Here is a 14,261-nt window from a genome sequence, read left to right as displayed (position 1 = left end):
AAGATGACTCTTGTTTGTTTCGGGTAAAAAAGAAGTCCCCAGTCAATGAAGCATTTTTGTATTTTTTATTATTTTATAAATCCTTAATAATTTAAGGTTTGAAACTTAACGAGTGAAGTGGAATGGAATTCTATGTAGGACATAACAAGTCAAGAAGGTTCAATAATTTCACCTATTTCAATTAGAAAACTTAAAATGTATCTGAGAACAGTGCCCATAAAGGTTATTTGAGTTATGCAATCCCAATCTAGATTCATTGAGCATAATATCATTTGCATCCAAAATGGAAGAAATTATTTGTACCATTTCGATAGTACATTCTCCTCGCTACCGAGGAAGCCAATACTTGGAAACTACTCCAAACAGCATTCAACACATACAAGTCTTTGGAAGAGATGTGATCAAAAGTACAGCATAACATCTCCATTCAAATCCGGAGAAATGGTTTGGTAGTTGAGGAATTAGAACTTGTATATAGAGGCATTCTGCAAGAAGTCTATAAGCCTCACTACATTACTAAATGGTTTCAGCCATTTCACTAATTAGCCACCAGGTTAGTTACTGCCTCAAGCTTTCCACAATGTAAGATGCATACAGGTCCCTACAACACAAGGCATCCTTTTAAGAAAAGCGTAGAAATGAAATATTTAAGTTCCCTATGCAATTATCATAGGTGGCTGTGAACAGAGAGGAACTAAAATTTTTATCTCACATGGAGTATTTGATGGCATCGATGGCAGCCTCAGCAGGTAGAAAATCTTCAACAGCCACTTCCTTGTTCTCATTCTTTTTGTCTATCATAACACTGAGTTAAGAACATACAGAAGAACCAGTACATATTGTCTGCCACAAATTTAATGGATGGTTGAAATCATGCAAATAGATTTCAGGTGATTTTTATTAGTGGGAGTGCAAACAGTTTCAATACAATGGGGTTGAATACTGCTAACCAAAGTAAACATAGCAAGCATGAGATAATAGGATACAGTCCTCAAAGAATCGACGAATTTCTGCAAGGCGATGGGGAGGAAGATCCTTGATGTCCTTGGTGTGGCGGAACTCAGGGTCATCAGCACATACTGCAATAATTTTATCATCCTTTTCACCCTGCAATAGAACTCATGTTATCGATAGCTACACCCTCTTCTGGATGTACGGAATCAGATCTCAATGAGGGAAAAGAGAGAGAGAGAGTGAATTTGATGGAAGCTAGTGAAAAACCACAGTGAAATGAAACCAAATTTCCTTCCTTTGTTATATTAAAAGCTTCATTTTTATTGTCCTAGATCAAAACCCTAGCTTCCCCTGAAGAGTAATAATATCTATTCCCAAAGGTTCAATAATTGTGGCGCAGATGTTCCAGTCAAATAAGATAGCATGACACAGAAAAAACATAAACACTTGATCAATCATGGGCATTAATTCCAGTCAAGTAAGATAGCATGAGACAGAAAAAACATAAATACTTACTTGATCAATCATGGGCATTAATCCAATAGCACGAGCACGAAGAAAAGAACCAGGTAAAACGGGCTCCTATATGGGTGAAAAATCCAAGATTGTATTTAACAAGTTCAACCGAATGCACCAAAATCAGATTCATTTCATTGTGGAAAGAATTATGTGTCGAAATAACTTTACCTGCATCAGTACCAGTACATCCATAGGATCACTATCCTCACAGATGGTTCGGGGAATGAAACCATAGTTGTGTGGATAAACAACTGATGAGTAAAGAACACGATCAACCTACATTAAAGATCCTTATGCATTAGTGTCCTCCATGAGAGGCATAAATTTCATATTAGATGTCAATACCTTAGCAACCATGACAATAATAACGTAAATCAAACAAGGGTAATGATATAGAACTTGTTTGAAATTCTCTAACCGTAATTGAATAAACGTGGTTCAATATTTATGACAGAGGCAACAGCTTGTCATCTAGGAAAGAAGAAGAAGAAGAAGAAGAGTCTCACTTTAATGAGGCCAGTTGTCTTGTCGAGCTCGTACTTAACCTTGCTGCCTTTGCTAATTTCAACAACCTGCCACAGAAATTCACATTTGAATTAGTACATAACTGTTGTTACAGAATCTTGAGATAGAATATATAATTCTTTTTTATCTTTAAATAACTGAAGACGATTATGAAATTCATCATCCACTAAGAGAAGCATCACACAAACCTTATTCTAAAAGGTTTAAATCTCATCCACCACAACGATATGCAAGGCATCACACAACTTTATTCTAAATGGTTTTAAATCTCCTCAACCACATTCATGTACAGACTATCAACATAATCTCCCAAATGAAGAGACCAATATGAATGATGAAATTTATCAAAAGGAACAACAAATACTAGTACAAATAACAACTTACAGAGTTGAAAACTGCTGGCGCACCAGGTCCTGCACAGATGAAAAACATGTGAGTCTCTCTCTCAACTCATGCATGGAACTCTTTAACAACAGCCTCACACACAAGAAAATCTAAGCTTCTCTCAACCACTCATGCACGCACGCACAAAACACTACTTATAATAATGCTCATCACTCTCTCCGTGCAGTGACAGGAAAAACCAAGTTCTCTCTATATATAAAGCCCTAGGGTCCCTAATTTTTCAGGGTAAAGGAAATGCTCAGCCAATCAAAAAGAGAGGAGAGAGGAGAGAATGAAAGTCAAAAAGCCCAAAGAAATTGTACCAATCTCTAAGTCATGCCAGGGATGAGCAGCAACCGATCTCCGTGACATTGAAGAAAGGATTCTTTCATTGAGGACAACATGAGGAAATCCTGAATTCTTTCCACTCCCTTCTCCACCACTGTTAGCCATATTCATCCCTTACAGAAAGCCTTGGAAAAAAGAAAACAAAAAGAAACCTTACCACACAATCTTCTTGAATAAATCATATTTTACCCATTGAGTAATTACACACGCATAGTGAATTTCAGTGAGTAATAATCATGGCAGAGGACTAATAAGGACTTATGACGGCAGGAAATCATGGCATAGTGAATTTCTGTTATTAACAAAGTGGAATTTCTCTCAAAATCGAGGGACAAAATACAAAATATGAAAATCAAGAACAAGAAAAGACTGCTAGATTTTCCCTCAAAATATTGGGAGTCACAGAAACCACGTCAAAATTTTATAATTCACAACACAAATAGATATAACAATCCCCAATGCTATACCGATTGCATGTAAGAGATTAACACCTCAGAAAACCTCAGAAATGAAAGAGATAGAATCAAGACAAAACGAAAATGAACACTGATTCAACAATATCAAAGAACCACAAAATTGAAATCTTCATGCATAGCATACTCAAAACAGACCCAGAGAATACAAACGATTAAGATTTCAAATACAAACGCAACAAACCCAATCAAAGCAAATCAAACAGATAACCAAGAATTTCCATCCAGATGCAGTATTGGAAGAATTTAATAAAATCGTTTCCGCTTAATTTTTCTATTTAGCAGAACACCAAGCACACAAACCATAGACTACGCCATGAAAAAGAGCAAAAAAGGAAACCAAAAATCTCTGAAACCATTGAAGAAGGGATAAGAAGAACTTACAGAGCACCAGCAATGCACAGCAAAAAATAGGTTCTAGAACTTGCGTGTATATGTGAGAAAGAGACTGAGATAGCTCTGAGCTTAATTTATAGGAAGGAGGACGAAGATGCTGCTGTCAAATTCTTGCAGCGGTCAGTCATAAGTCAATACCAGTCGTTGGATCTTAACGGAGTCAATCGGACGGCCACTATTTCGGTATGCGTCAGAGAATGGTTTCCCAAGTTGGCAACTTCGGCGCAAAAATAAGCTTTTTCTCTTACAGCGGCTGAACGAAAATAGGGAGCCAATCATAGTGTTACACGTACGCTAACCTTTTTTTTTTTTTCGATTAACACTTATAATAACTTTTGACCCCAAAAAAAAAAAAACACTTATAATAACTTTTGGAAATTAATCCAGAAAAACAAAATAACTTTTGTAAATTATTATTCTATTGATAAAAGTTTGCGTAAACTTGCCTCTCCGCTTACAACTGGCAATACATGGGCTGGCCAGTATGCATGCTATCATTAAAAAATTGTTTAATCTATATATATATATAAATCAAAAGATAGAAAAAACCGTAAAATATTCAAAATGCCAAGAAATGCTCTTCGTTAATTAGGGTTATAAAATAAAATAACTTGATTAGTAAGGGATAAAATAGTAAAAACAAATTGGAATAAGATTGAGAATAGTAATTTTTATTATAGTTACTGTACAATATGATTTCGTTTTTAAATAATTTTTTCATTGCTTCTTTTTTTATTGAAATGATCTCAAACATATTCCTTCTAAAAATAATTTTATAAATATAATAAAAATAAAAAAAAGAGATATTTAGTTATATACCCATTTTTATCACTAGCATTATAGATAAATACTATACCATTTAAATTATATAAACAAACAAAAAAAAAACCCTATTATTGCCAGCTGTCCCATTCTAGAGTTTACTTAATATACTAAATTCCGGTTTTACCCTTTTGTTTTGAGTGTTGGTTTTTTTGTAAGATTTTAAGGTTGGGCTTGTTCTAAGAAAACCGATGGTAGTTTTGTAAATTATATGAAGTTCAAAGCCTCTTTATTATGTTGTAAATGAGATTTTGGTGTGATTCTAAAGTTCTTTTTTTTTTTTTTGGTTAAAATTCTAAAGTTCATTTCATGTAGGAATTTTTTACTATTATAAATAGTATCGCCGGGGCTATACTCTTGAAATAGATACTGTGAATTTTTTTTCCCCAATTTTTGTTTATCGATAAGAGTAGTTTAGAGCATTATTCATTACTATTAAGTCATTACCTAAGTCTCTATTGTTCCCTTTTGAGTTTTTACTTTTCAAAATTATTACCCATAAAAAGAATTTAGCATTTTGCTATTTAATACTCATATTGTACACGTATGTACATATTTTTCATGTTTAATATACTTATTTTTTCAACAAAATTTTCAATATTACACACAAAATTCACTTATTATACACAAAATACTCACATATTATTGAATAAAAATAAAATATATTTAAATATTTAAATACTAATTATTCACTAAGTAAATAATAATTGAAACATAACTATTTAAAAAAGAGAAATTGAGATTATGCTATTAAATGGGTATAGCCGCACGGCTATACTTGGAAATATTCTATCACAAAAACACAAGCTGGGAGCTAGGTGATATGTGTGGCCTTTATTTTAATAGTATCGCCGCACGGCTAAACTCTGGAATTTTTTATTATTAAAAAGAGTATAGCCGATCGGCTTTACTGGAGTCGTTTTATTGAATTTTTTTTATAAATAATAAAGCCGAACGGCTATACTCTGGAATTTTTATTTATAAGACAGAGTATAGCCGACCGGCATTACTGGCGTCGTTTTTTTGATTTTTTTTTTTTTTATAAATAGTATAGCCGGTCTCTAGATTTTTTTTGATAAAAAAGTGTATAGCCGCCCGGCATCACTGGCGTTTTTTTTGTTGAATTTTTTTAAATAAATCGTATAGCCGCGCGGCTATATTCTTGACATAGACAAATGATGCATTTTTGCTCACCACTTTAACCATAGGTGTACCTTCACCATCATCCTCAATGCTTGACACGTGTCCATAAACATAACCATAGTTAACTTTTGCTTTGTATTTATGGAATCATGATTATACCTATGAACACGTGTCAAGCATTGAGGATGGTGGTGAGGGTACACCCATGGTTAAAGTGGTGAGCAAAAATGCTCCCCATAGACAAAATCCTCACATATTATTGAATAAAAACAAAATATATTTAAATATTTAAATACTAATCTATATACATAAAGCAAAAGGTAGAGAATGGTGAAACATTCAAAATACCATAAAATGCCCTTGGTTAATGCAAACATGAAGAATTGAAATTATTAATTAAATAAGGATAATATGGTAAATTCACAGTTCTTCATATTAAAAAAATTAAAATTAAAAGAAAAATTAGATAATGAATCCTAATTTTTATGGAATATAACTACCCATTATCTTTTTTTAATTCTAAAATAAATTTTAAAATTTTTTTTTAAAAAAGCCTCTTGCAAGTACGAAAGCGCGTGCAGAGAAGCTAGTTATTCACTAAGTAAATAATAATTGAAACATAACTACTATATATAAAGCAAAAGGCAGAGAATGGTGAAACATTCAAAATACTAGAAAATGCCATTGGTTAATGCAAACATTAAGAATTGAAATTATTAATTAAATGAGGATAATATGGTAAATTCACACTTTTTCATATTTAAAAAAATTAAAATTAAAGAATTTAGCATTTTCAGGTTTAATACTCATATTATACATGTACGTATGTATTTTTCATGTTTAATACACTTATTTTTTACAAAATTTTTAATATTACACACAAAATTCACGTATTATACACAAAATACTCACATATTATTGAATAAAAATAAAATATATTTAAGTATTTAAATACTAATTATTCACAAAGTAAATAATAATTGAAACATAACAACTTAAAAAAGAGAAATTAAGATTACGTTATTAAATGGGCATAGCCGCACGGCTATACTGTAGAAATATTCTATTCAAGGAGTATAGCCGCGCGGCTATACGATTTCCACAAAGACGATAGGCGTGATTTTTTTTTAATAAATAGTATAGCCGCTCGGCTATACACTGGAAATTTTATTATAAAAAAGAGTATAGCCGCCCGGCCGTACTAGCCAAATTGGAATCACCCTATCCCTTGGTCATTGGGCCAAAATGGGCTGATTGACCCGACCCATTGTTAGGCCTACTCACGAAGTTGGACGCGGGTAAATCCCCACATCCCGTTCCCAGAGCTTTATGAACAACAGACCACGAGAGCCAATCGCTGACGCTGAGTGGCAACCGTTGTAATTTCATCATCTTCCTCGTTTTGTCTACTTTTCGAAACCCTAACTCAGTCATCACCAGGTAATTTGCTCTTTTGCTGATCTTAGTCTCGTAGATTCATTTATTATTGGTTTAGCTTAAAGCGCAGTTAATTCATTGATGAACAAGGGCAATCTGTAGCCTTCCGTTTGTTTCCTGAGAAAATGGGATAGAAGAAAAGAGAAAACTGTAACATCGATTCACACGCCTTTTCTCAATGATGTTATGTTGAGCAAACGAACTAAGTAGCTATATTAGGTTGTGTTTCCAAATTGTAAAAAATAGTCATTTTTGGTTCATATCATGCTTTTAATTTCTACATTGTTGCAATTTTTTTTTCGTAGAATCTGATTTCGATGGAGGGACCAGGAAGTGAAGGAGCACCAGCGGCACCGCTGGCTCAATGGAGGAGCGATTTTTCGAGAGCATTCCAGTACTATTTGGATCGGTCAACGCCTCACACTGTTAATAGGTGGCTAGGAACCCTTGCTGTGGCAATGATTTACATTCTGCGTGTGTACTATGTTCAAGGGTTCTATGTTATCTCCTATGGCCTGGGGATCTATGTCTTGAATCTCTTGATAGGCTTTTTCTCACCGAAGGTGGACCCGGAGCTTGAAGCCTTGGATGGGGCTTCATTGCCAACAAAAGGTGCTGATGAGTTTAGGCCTTTTGTTCGCCGCCTTCCCGAGTTTAAGTTCTGGTAAATTTCTTTCATTCTGTTGGTTCATATTTGCAGTAATGGTATCTGGACTAGTGACTGCAATTTCTCATGTTAGGTCTGCTCCACATTTTGATAAAACCCCCTTTGCATTTGTTTGTGTAAGTGAATCTTTTAGCAGTCATAAACGTTTGAAGTGTCTTGTAATAATGCCCTTTGTCCTTGACTGGAATGGAACTGTTTACTGTTGAGCAGCAGAGATGGGGAGCTTACTAGATGAACCAACAATCTGTATGCTACTTTTTCCTGTGGGTATTTAGTTCAACTTACTTAGAAATGTTTGTAAACCATATGTTTCCCTTTTTACCAATGGGCTTTGATAGGTTTTACTTTAGTAGAAAACCGTTTTGACATTCAATAATATGAGTTTCGGCTCTTAACTGTCTCCTTAGTCAATGGTGGAAGTTGTTCTTAAGTACTGAAGGATGGTTCTGCTGGAGGTGGTCTCCTTGCTGATATGGCTTATAGCCATCAGGTTGTGGGAGTTATTAAATGCGTTGAGTTGATAGGGTGTTTATGCCATGGAGTATTAGTTTGAGATTTCTTGCTGTAACCTGATTCATGTTCTTGAGACGGAGAATGCATCCATCGAATACCTTAATTTCATGACTAACTGGCTCACCCCAAAAAGGAAAAGCAGTTAAGAAGCTGAATTGTCTCTTGTCTTTAATAATTTCTTTGGAGGCACAATTGTTAAGAATGGTTTTAGTGTACTGATGTTGTATTGATTTTGAATTTTTTTAAATGAAATTGTTTAATGGTTTCAGGTATTCCATCACAAAGGCATTTATTGTTGCATTTATGTTGACCTTCATTTCTGTGCTGGATGTACCTGTTTTCTGGCCAATATTGTTATGCTACTGGATTGTTCTATTTGTCCTCACAATGAAACGGCAGATCCTACACATGATCAAATACAAATATGTTCCATTTGATATTGGAAAGCAGGTGAGTAATCATATTCTAGTGCTTTCTTCCCATCTTTGTGCTTGGCCCTCATATGTAGGTCATGCATCCCTTACTACGAATGGAAGCTAATTATATGCTATCTCCGTTTGTTTTTTGACAGCGGTACACTGGGAAGAAGTAACTGAATGGGAGCGGCTTTTCTGCAAATCTAAAAACAAAAATGCTTGATTTGTAGATCTTGTGACTAAAGAAAAAAAAGATACGTTTGGAGATCTTAAATATGCTTTGAAGGTAATGTTCTTTTAGTGTATTTGTACATTGGCTAGACTCTCTAGTTTAGAAGTGGATGACAGGTCTTGCCAGGATGCCCTGATAGTTCATCTATCACTTCCATAGGCCTAATGAGGGTTCAAGCTACACTGGTCTTCCGATAAAGATTACCTGGCAGATTAAAGTAGACATGGGGTGAAACAGCATTAAACCTGGAATCTCGGCTAACTGCGGATTATGTTATAGTGTTCTACGTGTGGGGGCATGTGCCCAATGTTTTTGTTGTAAGCAATTTCAAAGCATGAGAAGCTGCTTCTTATTCGGATGGGTGCCTTAGTTGTGTTTTCATTCTTGCGAACTGAGATATTAATTGACATGCTTATCATTGTTCATGTCAGAAGAAATACTTACTGACCAAACTGAGAATGAGTATGCTGTTGTTTTATTTCTTTTAGGCTAAACAAGAGAATGTGTTCTTTTTATGCTATATCTAGGTCTTCATGATCACCATGACCCTAGGAAAAAATTTCCAGGGGCATTTATCTCCGTCTCATTCTGATCTTCCCGGTATTAGCTGCAGTAACACAATCTTGATAACGACCTATACATAGGAGGCAAGAAACGATGGACTCTCAATGAGGGCTTGTAGAGCTAAGCATATTGACGATTGTTGGAACTCTTCCGGTATATGCTCATGAACTTAGCCACAAATTCTGCAAAAGAAAAGTGCATGATTAACCAGTAAACTATTACAAGAGTGGTCTCTGCCCAAATTATTGATTATGTGCCCAAATTGGATGAAAGATTTTGGTGATTTGCATATGTTACCTTCTAGTTTCAGTAAAGCACTCGCTCCTGCTGGGAGTCTTTTCTCCTGCAAGGACAAATATAAGTTAGTTCACCTTCTCAGCAAGACAAAAATAAGGAATGCGGGAGATAAACTTACATAATAAGCATGCCAATAATAAAGTTCCCTTTTAGTACTACCATCTAGTCCCTTCAGGAACTGTTCCACGAGCTTCTGCATGTTGGAAATTGGAAACTCAATCACACAATTATACTTTGGTGAGCAAGTAGATACGAAGAACAACTCTGAGGTACGAATGCAATACCAGTAGAATCAGTTTCGGATGCACAAAATCAACGAGAAGCTTTTGAAACTTTCCCCGGATGAAAAATAATCTGACAAAAGATCAAATTTGGAAATCAATTCAACTATTGTTAAATAGAAAATATCGCGGGACGTCGTTAGATGAACTGTGTGAAGAGAGAGTACATAAAAATCTAAAATGAAATTGTTACCTCTTAGGTGATGGATCAGCTAGGATTTCAGCAGCAAGTTCAAGCAGCACCTCTTCCCATCCAAGCGGAATTGGTTGATCATCTCCAAAAGGATAGCTGCATTGGCACAGCTCCACATAAGTCAGAGTACAATCCAACAATGTTTTTAATAAATTTTTTTTTCATTATGTTCTTACTTGTGTGCTTTGCATGCTTCAAGACCCATGATTGCTTTTCTCAAGTTCTGCTTTGATTTAATAGCAATCTTATTAGCAAAGCTCATAGGTAGGTCGAAGTCTTCCTTCCTTGCAATCTGAATAAGAACTTCCATAATCTGGGAATTTATAAAGTGGGGTTAATGACAGAGAAAACTCAGAACTTACACATAATCACAGAAGCATTTTGGTGACTCTAAAATCAAGGTAATACTTACTTCATGAGTTACAGGAGCATCAACCTTGATAACCTTGCACCGGTTTTTCACCGATTCGATGACGGCTGCATCGTTTTCACAGCAGAGTATGAGCTTACAAGCATCTGAGTAACAGTCCATTATCCATTTTATCAAATGCTGAATATGCTCTGCTGCTTTGTCAACACCGTAAAGAACTATCACTGGACCAAAAAAGAAGTAGCTTCGACTTTGAGTGAATGGTTCAAATTGTTTAGAGGGGATTTATGCATGCGTTTAGAGAACTGAACCTTTATGATTTGCCTTGAAATTAACAGTGCTGACTTCAGGAGCAATTGCATTCTCATTGTTTATTTCCCTGACCAAACCCATTAATGCATATCTAGCATTTGCTTCCAATTGTACATTGAGCTCTACATGTTGAGCACTGGATGTCAATGGAACCACTACTTGGATTGGCTTTTGTTCCTGTCAGCATATGACAATGTGAGCTCCCATAAATTTTTTTTAAAAAAAAAAAAAATGTACAGCTTACTGATGTGTTTTTCTGCCTTTGTTTTGATGGTAATATGAGCCAAAATATTGTGGCAGAAGGTAAAATAGAGGGATTAACAACCAACCCATGTAGTTAGGGTAGGGATTAGTTGAGTTAGCTTTTTGCTTAAGTAAAATAGCCTTTGTAGTTCTTTCTGTCAATCAGCAATTAGAAAATTTCACTTCACTATATTGAAAACATCAATTTCCTAAGGATGCTATGAGCATTTGCAAATTCTAAGTTAAACTGCGGAGTTGATAATTTGTTCATTATTTCAGTACAGAATACCTGAACCTGGAAATATCTTAAATCATGAGATATCTGCAGAAACAAAGGAAAAAAAAGAAGAAGAAAAGATCAAGTCAGCCAATGTCCAAGGAAAAAAGGTTCAAGGTTATTGCATCTGATGAAAAGAAGCATACTTCCCAACTTGAATCACCATATGTTTCTCGTAGATAAGCCATTTTTAGAGCCTTCTTCCCCGAACCAGATGGTCCAGTGAACAAAATATGAGGAGAGATGTTATCAATCACCTACAAACTCAACAAAATATGAGTAAGAAAGTAGGGAGGAAAACGTATAAGAAAGTATGTGGAACTAGAAAAAACAAGCAGTACACAAAGCAAATGATCCACAATGTATAACAAAAAAATATATATACATATTTAAGAAGATTCTGTCCCAAAATAACTCACAAGTTGCTTCAGAATTTGAGCTTCTTGTTTGTGGCAAGTGAATCCATTCAACGAAGCGGGTCGGTGCTTATCAGCCCAGAACTGTCTGAGACTCTCAACCACAAATGCTTTCTCAATGAATGCAGCTTCATTGAATGTACTACGCTCAGGTGATTTTTTAGTCTTGCAAGCACCCTTTCTCATACACGAAAACCATGCCTGACTTTCACTTTTCCTTCGATTTTCTGTGAATTTCCTCATGCTTGCCGTTGTGGTCCCACTTGCATCACTCCTCTTGCTGCTTCCAACGCTAAGCGTACCACTGCTCTGCCTGCTCACGGCGGAGCTTGATGTGGTAGTGGTTGTCTGTGACAAGCCATAAGGGGATGGAGTCCCTCTACCATTACCATTAAGATCATAACTACCATTTGTTCTGCTTCTGTGTTGAGAGGCAGCAAAGTCTCTCTGGGGAACCATTTTGCGCTTGGGACTATAGGGGCCCTCAAAACCACCATTGTTCACCAAGACCTTTCTTGGCAATGCCATGACTGTGCACTCTCTAGAAAAGAAGATGTCACCTGGTGATATAGAGTCTGAGCTTCCAAAAACTGGAGCTTTGTTATTGGACAGGGGATTTGGAGAAGTTCTAGCAAGCTTTGCATTGGCAAGCATTTCATTGATTTCACCAACGGACGGCGATTTCATCTGGGAGTTCACTGGCCTTTGTTTCTGAGCCATGTTTTTTGACAATGGTGATGGTGTTCTCTCCACTTTAGTTGGTGTTCTACTTCTCTCCCCCTTAGTTGGTGTTTGGTCATAACTATTTTGTTGGTCAACTTCTCTTGGTGATCTATGTCTTGGAGCAGTTGTTGATCTCCTGCTGTAGTTTGGTTTCTTCTCTTCTCTGCTGTTCCTTCTGTGATGCTGTTGCTTTCTGTTTGAGCCCACAATCTCGTCATCAAAACCATTCAAATCATGCTCTCCCCTCTCAGCTTGGAAAGGTGAAACATGTCTTCTGCGCTCAGATTTTGACAAGGGGCTAATATTTCTATGAAGATCAGAACCCGCCAATGGTGAATTTCGTGCATTACCATCATCTCTCCTTGGCTTGTAGGGTGACTTGCTGCTATTTCTTCTTCGAACTGGGCTCACTACAGAGTTAGTTCTAAGAGAAGGGCCATCATATTCAATTCTTGAAGAGTGCCCCCTGCTCTGCTTCAAAGGGCTAATGTTTCTTGCCAAATCCAACTCTGCTTTTGTCCCTTCATATTCCAAGCCAACATTAATCCTCATCTTGCCGCCGTGCCACGGACTATCTGGGATTTCAGTCTCAGCATCAGACGGCTCATATCCACTCCTCCTTTGCTTCACTGGAGTCACAGAATTTCTACCATGCCTTGACCAATTATTCTCCATTTTTTAACCACCCACCAGAGCTCAAAACAAACCAGCTTGAACACCACACACTATTTTCTGTTGCTCCTAAGATGGAACATAACCAGGCCAAGAAATCAAAGAGTTGTTGATTCACAAGGACTAAATTAATCTGAGGTTTGGGGCATTGGAAAATCTGAGAATCTAAGGAGTGACATGATAAAGGAGGGAGATAATGAGAAGACGAAAGAAAAAGGGTACCTAAGGAAAGTGCTATTGAACCAACCTATGAAGGCAGAGATACTTAAAACCATGCGGATGCGATGCTTACAAAGAAGAGAGACATTGTTGATGCTAACAATGTCGATGAAATATGATGGGATTGCTAAATTTACAGCTAGAAACAGAAAATAATGTATTAAAAAAAGCTCGTCTTTCTGTAATTTCTAAGCTGGCCATTGTGGTTTAGTCTTTGTCTTCTCTCTGTTATGGGGCTACAGCTTACAGGCAAAGATTGCAACTTTGCATGGAATAACTGCGCGGCATTTGCATGGCGGCTATAACAGCATATATTCCTAAATCCGCGCCATGTCATCTGCAGAAGTTTGTCGTTTGGATTCATTTCGTTTATCTCCAATTAAACACACTGGCACTGCCCTTTGTTAGGTTTTATCAAACTAGTTACATCTTTCGTCGGAGATGTAATCAACAACATACTCGGTAAATGTGGTACATATTACATTACTTGCAACACATATATCGTCAGCTTATGAATTGAAGCTCGATTCCGCCTACACAAACAACTACGTTTGCTGCTTGACTGATCAACCTTATTATTATCAAAATGATTTGAACTGTTTCAAAGACCCACCCAACGTGCATTTTGTTGTTGTTGTATGTGGATCTTTTTCAAATAAACTATAAGGTCATGCACATAACATAATAACCCCTATTATACTGTACAAATGACCTCGTAATATGATCAATTTTGGGATTCTTTATGTGCTTTGTAGACCCGAGACATCTCCAAAGGCCATGTTGCAATGCTGTCTCTACTAAGCCAATTACAAGAACGACAAAGAAACGAATTCTCCTCTTCGAATGAGCTTTAAAATCTAAAAAG

The 14,261-nt window shown here is 36.2% G+C and overlaps 3 protein-coding genes across 5 annotated transcripts; 1 reads left to right on the top strand and 2 right to left on the bottom strand.

Annotated features, from left to right (window-relative positions):
- Positions 1-256: 256 nt before the first annotated feature.
- On the bottom strand, positions 257-3,820 carry PPA2 (pyrophosphorylase 2). Of its 2 annotated transcripts, none has more exons than XR_015825763.1 (9): positions 3,588-3,820; positions 2,706-2,855; positions 2,383-2,411; positions 1,980-2,045; positions 1,642-1,749; positions 1,471-1,536; positions 951-1,107; positions 713-843; positions 257-601 (listed from the first exon to the last, which is right to left on the bottom strand). XR_015825763.1 is itself a non-coding variant. In XM_021978550.2 (9 exons), exons 2-9 carry the CDS (start codon positions 2,839-2,841, stop codon positions 559-561), a joined length of 651 nt encoding a protein of 216 aa, XP_021834242.1. In that variant the 5' UTR covers positions 2,842-2,855; positions 3,588-3,816; the 3' UTR covers positions 257-558. The 2 variants fall into 2 exon arrangements, 1 of the variants encoding a protein (XP_021834242.1); XM_021978550.2 differs by having other exon boundaries at positions 713-794; positions 987-1,107; positions 3,588-3,816.
- Positions 3,821-6,844: 3,024 nt separating this feature from the next.
- LOC110774061 (Rer1 family protein) lies at positions 6,845-9,349 on the top strand. 2 transcript variants are annotated; one of them, XR_002529420.2, is made up of 5 exons: positions 6,845-7,004; positions 7,307-7,665; positions 8,451-8,631; positions 8,753-8,883; positions 8,989-9,349. XR_002529420.2 is itself a non-coding variant. In XM_021978591.2 (4 exons), exons 2-4 carry the CDS (start codon positions 7,319-7,321, stop codon positions 8,771-8,773), a joined length of 549 nt encoding a protein of 182 aa, XP_021834283.1. In that variant the 5' UTR covers positions 6,845-7,004; positions 7,307-7,318; the 3' UTR covers positions 8,774-9,349. The 2 variants fall into 2 exon arrangements, 1 of the variants encoding a protein (XP_021834283.1); XM_021978591.2 differs by having other exon boundaries at positions 8,753-9,349.
- Positions 8,957-13,387, bottom strand: LOC110773723 (uncharacterized). Its single transcript, XM_088244432.1, has 11 exons — positions 11,786-13,387; positions 11,513-11,623; positions 11,379-11,411; positions 10,846-11,023; positions 10,577-10,758; positions 10,341-10,477; positions 10,165-10,260; positions 9,975-10,044; positions 9,809-9,883; positions 9,691-9,736; positions 8,957-9,575 (listed from the first exon to the last, which is right to left on the bottom strand). Exons 1-11 carry the CDS (start codon positions 13,178-13,180, stop codon positions 9,514-9,516), a joined length of 2,385 nt encoding a protein of 794 aa, XP_088100558.1. The 5' UTR covers positions 13,181-13,387; the 3' UTR covers positions 8,957-9,513.
- Positions 13,388-14,261: the final 874 nt, after the last annotated feature.

This window comes from Prunus avium, chromosome 7, assembly GCF_965620075.1.
Source record: "Prunus avium chromosome 7, drPruAviu1.hap1.1, whole genome shotgun sequence".
Lineage (NCBI taxonomy): Eukaryota > Viridiplantae > Streptophyta > Magnoliopsida > Rosales > Rosaceae > Prunus > Prunus avium.
Note: the sequence above shows the minus strand (reverse complement) of the source record. Positions and strands in the feature narration are given on the sequence as shown.